General features: G+C 41.7%; 1 protein-coding gene across 1 annotated transcript; it reads right to left on the bottom strand.

Moving 5' to 3' along the window:
• Window positions 1-839: 839 nt before the first annotated feature.
• On the bottom strand, window positions 840-8,712 carry LOC134286896 (uncharacterized; the record flags this gene model as incomplete). Its single annotated transcript, XM_062848595.1, has 2 exons — window positions 840-8,374; window positions 8,516-8,712. Coding segments are annotated over 2 exons (7,341 nt in total), but the record flags the coding sequence as incomplete, so codon positions are not given.

Genomic DNA, 8,712 nt, shown 5'->3' with positions numbered 1-8,712 from the left:
TTTTGGAAGGAAGCGGTGAATTCAAGGATTCACCCTTCCTTTTGTTCGATGATGCAACCATGATTTAAGGTGAATATATAACGAAGCCACACACGAGGAACCAAGAGATGAATTGCGCTGAAATTTTGATCGAATGGTGACCCGCTGGTGGTGATCAATCGATCAACTTTTCAGCGCAAACCAAACCTCGGTTCTTCAGCTTCTTTGTGCTTTTGAAAATTCGAGGTGTGGCTTCGTTATATATTCACCTTAATTAGAAGCGACCTTCCAGGAGGTTTTTTCCCTAATCGGTGTCCAAGTAGGATCACCACCGTTTCACGGAATTTGACTTCCGTAAACGGGTCCAACGAATTATCGAAGGCACGGGTCCAGGCAAGGATCGAAAAGGAATCAGTAGGTATAAATTTAGCGCTGAAAAGTGCTATTGTGGGTAGTACTGAGAAGTACTGAATTGCTTTAGGTAGTAAAACTTCCTGCAGCAGAGAGAGCTTACGTCCGCACAGCACAAGAGTACGATGCGAACTGTCAAGGTGTAGAATGTTTTCAAATATTGACTATGTTGAAATCTTTCTACCCCTTGAAATCTTCTCTGCGGTACATGCTGCGCAGTTGGCCTGGCCGTTAGACAAGAAAAATGATAGACTTGAAAAGTCTTCATTTTCCAGGATGCATTCAAGTAATGGCTGCGTTAGTGTGAGATTAGATCAGATTAGATTAGATAAAAGAATAATAGTATTTCCGAAAAGTATGCCAGAGATTTGAAATTTCAAGTGCTTGCAGGACATTTTCTCGAAATTATTAAAAAACAGATGATCCGGTCTGACTTGACGCCGACCATATAGAGTGTATACTAGCAGGTTATTTATTTTCAATAAAATTATAAATAACAAATTACAAATAAACAGGAATTCTATGAAAACTAACAATATGTTAAATGAAAGCTTTGAATATATATATTGTGGGAAAAATGCAAGAACTGGACAGCCAAAATAACTAGCTAATTCACTGATTAGCATAGTAGATATATTATTTTTGTCCTTTTTACACCATAACCATGAACACCAAGTACTTCGGAGCTAATTTTTTTGACTGATTAAGAGATATTAGACAAAGTGTATCTCGCTGATTTTCGTATCCATTTGTTAATCGATTCAAGTTCTTTTGGCAGTTAACAAAAGATACAATATTCCAGAATATTTAAGCTATTTTTTTTAAATTTCACACAAGTTTCTAGAAGGTGTGTGGCATTTCTGGTAGTTTAGTCCATGATGCTATTTTGGAAACCAATCCACTAGATGCCAAATCCACAATATTTTCTAGAACTTTTGGTCCATCACACAAAATAAATCTGTTAAATACAAATAATACAACAATAGTTTTAATAAGTGTAAGAAGGGTTCTGTTCACCATCGATGGATTAAATCGTTTTTTTTTCTTACTTTGCAGTGATCGTTTGCCTGATCGCACCCGTTGTCGTTCATGGTAAGCTATTTTGTAAACAATACGATTCAGCGTTGTAAGGTCACTTTCGTGTTTATGGTAGGCTGCATCCAGTCTTTTCTGAAGCTTTTTCGTCAATTTTTTGGGGTGAGCACCACAATGAAGCGATCGTTTAGTTTTCAGATAAGTTTTCACCTCTATATTTTTGGGACACACGAGCAAATTTACCGGGTCGTTGATGTTGAAGCCACTCGTGGTGATTGCCGAGTGAAGCTTGATTTTTTTGTGGATCAAGTGATGCTCTTGTGTTTGGTCGGTCGTTGCATTGTTCATTAAATCGGAGTCTTTACAGTTTACTTCTTCGAATATTTGTTTGTATGTTTCGAAATTATCATTGAACTTGGAAACACGTTTGTCCAGTTTACGTAGTTTCTCTGGCATATCGCCTCCGTTGAACATGGAAACACGCTTGTCCGGTTTAGGTTGTTTCTGTGGCTCATGGTCTCCATTGAATATTCTATGCGGTGCAATTCGCTCTAGTTGCACCCGTTTTTCATATATTTGCTCTGCTTGGCGAGGATTGTTTTTGATTTGCTGAATCATTTTGTTGCGTAAGTCCGCTGCATTGTTGACCTGGAGCGATTCTTTTTCAGTTGAACTTAGCTGCGCTACAACTGCGTCTATAGCACAGGAGTTGGTTCCTGAAGGAGTTACTTTCAGGTTGGGGTCCAAAGGTGTGAAGTGTCCTACCGGGTGATCTTTGGACGGCGCAAAATGTTTTATATTAATAGGTTTACCAGGCAGTTTGCTTTCCACTATATACTTCAGTTTGCGTTTCTCATCGTAAACGTAGATTGGAGCATTTATTGCTCCTGCGGATAGTGCTAAACTTGTAGTGTCGTGCAAGTGATCATCTTTTGTAACCATTTTAATCATCTTAGTAGTTTCAGGACCAAGACCTTGAGTTTTTTCGTTTGGAGTTTCGTTCAAGGCGGAGTTTGCCAAAGCATTCGATTCACTACGATTATCTCGTTCGGTTTCCATCTCTTTTCTTAGGTTGGAAATCGATTCTTCCATTTTCCTAAATAGTCTTTGATTAACTTGCGAAGAAATTAATGCAGGATTGATTATGCTTTCACGTATAGAAGCCGTTAGTTTATTCGTGATTTTTACTTTGAAGACATTGGCTAGCGTTTTGGGAGTTGACGCTTCCCGATAAGTCGAACGAAGTTGTGCATTTGCTGACACTTTCGAACTGTATACTGTGTCTTCCGTGACTTGGTGTACACCAATATCTGAATTTTCGCAGTCTATGACTGGAGCACTGGCTACGTTTTGATAAAAAGCTTGATTATCATTTTTATCACTCAAGTTTGATTTACTAGATTCATCAATTTGTTCATTGATAGACTTCTCGTGAGAACCAATTTTCTCGTTGAATTTTTTAATGAAATTTTCTGTGTATGTGTTGAGGGTGTATACACATAGTCCAACTCCCGCGACATCCAAGACGTTTCCAGCATTAGGCTCTGATTTAGCTATGACACTTTTTGCGATGCTCTTGAGCATGTCAGCACATTTGTTGATCTCCTTATCTTTTAGCAACTCCATTCCCTCTTTTATGAACAGCTGTTTCCAGTAGCTACTTCCGTTTCGCTCGTCTTCTTCCAGAGCCTTAACTACCAATGCATTCGAAGAAAGTGCCCTTATTAGCACACCACTCACTTTCGTAGTAATTTCCTCTTCCAGTTTGTTCATGAAATCCTGATCGATGCAATACTTGCCAGCTTCGTTCAAACACTTTTTTACAACACCCTTCCCTAATGCTGAACTAAATTCCTTCATGGCCAATTCCACGCCTCCTTGTGGCGTTGCAATTCCTTTGGCTATGTTATAACACGTTTTTGAAACGTCATTTAGTCTAGATTTAAACCCCATAAACGTGTTCTTACCGGCTTGTTTGAGTGTTCCTATTCCGAGATTTCCGGCTTCTTTGGCCGTTTGTGTGATGGAAGCAATGCCAGAGCAAACGATCGACACAGCAATGCTCACCACTTTCTGAGTCGCCCAGGCTGCCCAACTGAACGTTCCTTTGATTGCTGCAGTTGCGGCCATGATTAGATCCGTTACTCCTTCCATAATCAGTCCCGTACCCAGAAATCCTGCGGTGTACATGACTATCAGACATCCAGCGGCGATTTGGGCAACGCCAATCAAGGCAACGGTTACAATGCTACCCCATGGTCTTGGAAGCTTTTCTTCAATTGTGTACAACTTCTTCAGCCCATTGCCGTATGCTTCGCGGATTGCTTTTGCATGATCTTCTGAGAGCACGTCGTAAAGATGTTTGAGAGTGACCTTGACGTTGTTATTGTTCTTCTGTGCCATCGCAATAACTTCGCGCGCTTGCCGGATGTAGTCTTCTTGCTGGCTCAGGATATCTAGCTGGTGTTGCACGTGCTGGGAGGTTTGTTCTAGGCATTGATGTTGGTTGATCAAAGTGTTAAAGGTCAACAGGTTCGGACGGTACACGGATTTGATTAGATCCTCTGCTTTTCTTAGTTCGTCCAGAGCATCTTGTTGTTTGATACCTTTGTTCTCTGAATATGACAACAGCGTCTGTGCCTTGCAATAACGTGCGTTCACTGAGAATACGGGATCTAGATCGATAGCTCTGTCGTAGCACATGATCGCGTTCTCGAAATGGCGTGCGTAGAGTTGTTCGTTCCCCTTGAGCACGTAGAAGAAAGGATTACGCACAAGCTTATCCAGTGAGGCACGTTGATGAGTTGTATCTTCAAATTCATCCCTGAACATGACTATTGCTTCTTCAGTTGATGTCTCATCTTCGAAGAGCTTACTTTTCAACCAGAGACCCCAGGATTCCTCAAGTGCTTTTCTTTCGAAAGTTCCCCAGCCGAAGCGCAAAGCCAGCTCACTGACCTTTGGGTTGAATTTCTCACCATTTCTGAAGGCGCGAAGTTGATCTGGCTGCTTCAATGAGGATTGATTGGTGCAGTACTGTTTCCAGACATTTTCAGCGTAACGTTCCTTAAATGCAGGCAACTCTTTTGCTACCTTTGTCTTTGCCTGAGATCGCAGATCTTGCATATCCTCTTCTGTCAGTTTACCTCGTTCTTCTGTACTAAGACTATTTAGTGCAGCTGATACTAACTCTTCCTCCCAAATTTTCACCTTTTCTGAAATTTTCCGAGAATCCAGATGGTTCGCTGAGTAATCAATCCACCCAACGATGAGCAGATCCCATATGTGCATTTTCCTTGTTTCGTCCATACTTGGCAATAGTTCGTTTTCCAGCAAGCAGAACCGACTGAATAGACAGTCTTGGATGAGCATCTTCTTAGCGTCGTTGATTGCCGCGGTGATTGCTTTAGCCTCACGCTCTTGTCGCATCTTCTTCAGTGATTCCATCGGTAAGTTGCCGACATCATGCGTTATCAATTGCGCCATGCCTCGTTTCCCTTCGCGAGCAGTTCGACCGACGTTCTGCATTTCAACGCGAAAGCTCTCCGGTAAGAATGTCACCAATACACACATGCCTCCGTGTTTCTCCACGTTTTTCGATGTTTTGATATCAGTTCCTCGACCCGCAATGTTTGTGGCAACAATAATCTCTCCGGAGTCGACCGCATTTTTCTCGAATTTTGTTTCTTCTCCGGTATAAATGAAAATCTTGCGGGAATCATGCACTTTTCTTAGCAAATTGGCAATATTTCGAGCTTGAGTGATGTATTTACATATAACGAGGACTGCTCGATTATTTTGCGCATGATATAGGGCATTTTCCTTAACGCTTTGATACCATATTTCTGCATCGCATAGAACCAACGGTGCAAGTTCCTTGCATCGATATCCTGACATTTCATTGTTTGTAATATCCGTTGTTTTATATGGTGGAATTACGATCATATCTGTGCCATACATTGTATGCAAGAAATCTTGCGTCGATTGTTCCCCGAGAGTTCCGGTCAATCCGTAGATGTTGGAGCCGTATCGCTGAAAAAAGCTTACATTGGAGATGAAGTTGGTCGATATACCTTCCGGATCCATTCGTAGGCCTTCTTTCAACTGCAAAAACTGCGTCAGACCGTCACTCCAGATCATGTTGGTTTGAAGATCTCCTGTTTCGTTGAAGTTCACCGGAATGATTTTTCCATGAATCACAGTGTAGTGTGCATCTTTTTTATACACCCATTTTGCTAGTATTGCATTTTTTACCCAAATAGAAATCTGATTCAATGCGAAACTTCTCAGATGTTCGGGAATATCCACGACTGGGTCGCGTGTATTCCAGGGCAGCTTAATGAGATCCAACCGCATCTGTTCGCATTTGGCCTTCATTTTCTCGTCATCGTTAGCTTTCGATAGCTGCTCCGCCACGCCCATTATTCGCAGGTTCAATGCTTGATAGGCTTCGTATTCTTTCTGCTCGTCAACCGTTAGCTTCCGCAGCAACTTTCGTAGATGATTCTCGGTATGCGTTGTGATGAACTCAATCTTATCGTGCACTTCGATACTCACAGTCTCCCAATCTTCTCCGGAGTATAACTTTATTTCATTTCCAACTGCCTCAAAGTCTTCGGTAATGAAGAACACCTTATTGTCGCGCTCTATCATGTGGGCGATGATGCTATGGATTTCATGCCATATGACAGCCAGAGGAACTTCCAAATGAGTCATTCCAGGATTCTCATCTGACAATCGAACGCTACGGTTACGGCTGTCGAACAACATGCTGTCCACCTCATCCACAATGATCACTTGATGTTTACGGTTGCCTCGACAATCGTTTCCTAGAAACTCTGTTCGCAGTACATCTGCTTGAAAATCAGAAGCTGTCCCGTAGACAATGTCACATCTGTATACTACTTTCTTATCTCTCTCAGGTCTATTTTCGTCAACCGTAAGCCCGAACATTTCGAAGAACGGCCGTTGCTTCTTTACTTCAGGAATGGTCAACTCGGTGGATGTTGTAACTATATCAACTTTGACACCCTTTAGCGCATGGATTACCGCTAACATTGCCACAATTATAGACTTTCCCTCTCCTGTATTTATCTGAGCAAGTCGCCCATGGTCTTCGTTTACCATTGATAGTACCAACAACGATAAAATCTGCGAATCTCGAGGCTTGAACCCGTGACAATGTTCAACAGCGCGTATCAACACAGCTATTTTTTCTTCCAAAGTTGAATTTTCATAGTTCGACTTGACAGAAGCAGCCCAATGCCCAATGCCTATTTGCGAAGATATTAGTTTAGAATTAGAATTGTATGCTGCTTTCACCGAGTTGAAAGCTCGCAATGCCTCATTTCGGTCAAAGTTGGTCGGATATAGAGTACAGTTGCTCATGCGATCGAGTAACTCGTCTACGCTGTACTCATAACTTTTACCGAAAATGGATGAAACTATGAAATTGTCTATTTTTTGCTCCCATTTATCGGTATTCCTTTCAGAATTTATAATTGTTTCTATGTCATCCCACACGTCTGATGTTGTTTGAAACATTAGTGTGTTTTCTAGAATTCTCACAAACTTGTCCATGTTTGATGCTAAACGAGACGTATTTGATCTGAGAAAATTCAGCAATTTGGTGTTTGGACCTTTTTTTAGAATTGTTCCCAGTTTTAGGTTTATATGGCGACCCACCTCTAGGTTTAGTTTGTACATTTCCTGTATCAAAATTCGGTAGTTGAGGTCGCTGATCCAACCTGCTACACTATTATTGTGCTGATATTTTTCTGTTACTATATCCATTACTATGGGATAACACATATGCTCATTTTTGACCTTGTACAAAAAGTCATATATCGCTAGCTGATTCGGTTCTCCAACGATGGCGTTCAGAAATTGCTGCGTCATCAAACTGTTCCAGGGCAAACTCACAAGTAATTCTACAAGTTTAGAAGATGTTTCTGCATTGTTATGTTCTGGGATTTTAGACTTAACCCAACATGTTTTCAAATCGATGTACCAATTTTCTCCCCTTTTGCATACTACATCTAATCCTACGAACCTAACTTGGGTAACCATGTCCAAGACATCGTTTATGTGTTGCAATGTTAACCCACGAATCAACTGCTCTGTCCGAAGTGCATACAGAAGCTTCTGACGATCCTGTCGCTCGAACAACTCGTTAACTATCATCCAATGGGTTTTGAAAACATTCAGCAATACTTCATCTACTTTTCCCTCCGGATAGACTATGAGTTCAAATATCAAACTCTGTTCGATCCATCTTACCACCGGAAATCGTTTGATGACTCGAGTCTGCAATTTGCCTCCCCGGATAACATATTCCACGATTTGCTGCTGCCTAGCTATGTTCACTTGACGCATATTTCTTCTAACAACTTTTGACAACTGCATGAATGCTTTGTGTGTAACTGTATGAGCAATTCGTTGATGCCGTGGTTCGTGGTTTTTATTGTTATTTTTTCGACTAAATTCTCTATTGATAGCGTACTGCGCTAATCGCTTGAATTCCTCAGACATATTTTTCTCTAACATCATTAAAATAATTTCAATCAACTTGGTACTATTTGCTTCAACTATTTCAATCTGTTTGAACCACGACTCCGAAATCGAGCACTCATCACAGCGCTTTTCGGTGTACTCAACTGGCGCAGCATCGCTCAAGTTAAATGCTTCAAACAGTAGTCTAGTTTCATCAATTTCGGCTTTTTTCTGAGGCAACCGATTTCTATAATCCGCCTCTGTGGCGTATATGGGTCCTTCCTGCTGAATCGCTCCAGACTCGTCTGGATCGATCATACACCTACACTCTGCTGTCTCCTCTTCCTGTTCATCTTCTAACACGGCAGTGGTCTGTTGCAAAGTTTGTTGCAATTTAGATTTGATTGCTTCCTTATCTTGATTTTCTCTCTTCTCTTTTTCCCACTGCTGTCGCAACCTTTCCTGTTCTTGTCTCTGTCGTTCTTCCTCCTGCTGCTCCCGCCGCCATTCTTCTTGGAGTTTTCGTTCTCGTTGCTCTTGCAGTCTCCTCTTCCTAGCGATTTGTTCCTGGCGTTCTCTTTCTTGCTGCTGTCGCAACCTTTCCTGTTCTTGCCTCTGTCGTTCTTTCTCACGTCGTTCTTGCTCTTGCTGCAACCGAGCCTTCCGTTCTTGCTCTTCCCGCCGCCTTTCTTCCTGGAGTTCTCGTTCACGTTGCTCTTGTTGTCTTCTTTCCCGAACGACTCGTTCCTGGCGTTCTCTTTCTCTCTGCTCTTGTTCTCGCTGCTGTCGCAACCG

Source organism: Aedes albopictus, chromosome 2, assembly GCF_035046485.1.
Source record: "Aedes albopictus strain Foshan chromosome 2, AalbF5, whole genome shotgun sequence".
NCBI lineage: Eukaryota > Metazoa > Arthropoda > Insecta > Diptera > Culicidae > Aedes > Aedes albopictus.
This window is presented reverse-complemented; position numbering and strand designations above follow the sequence as displayed.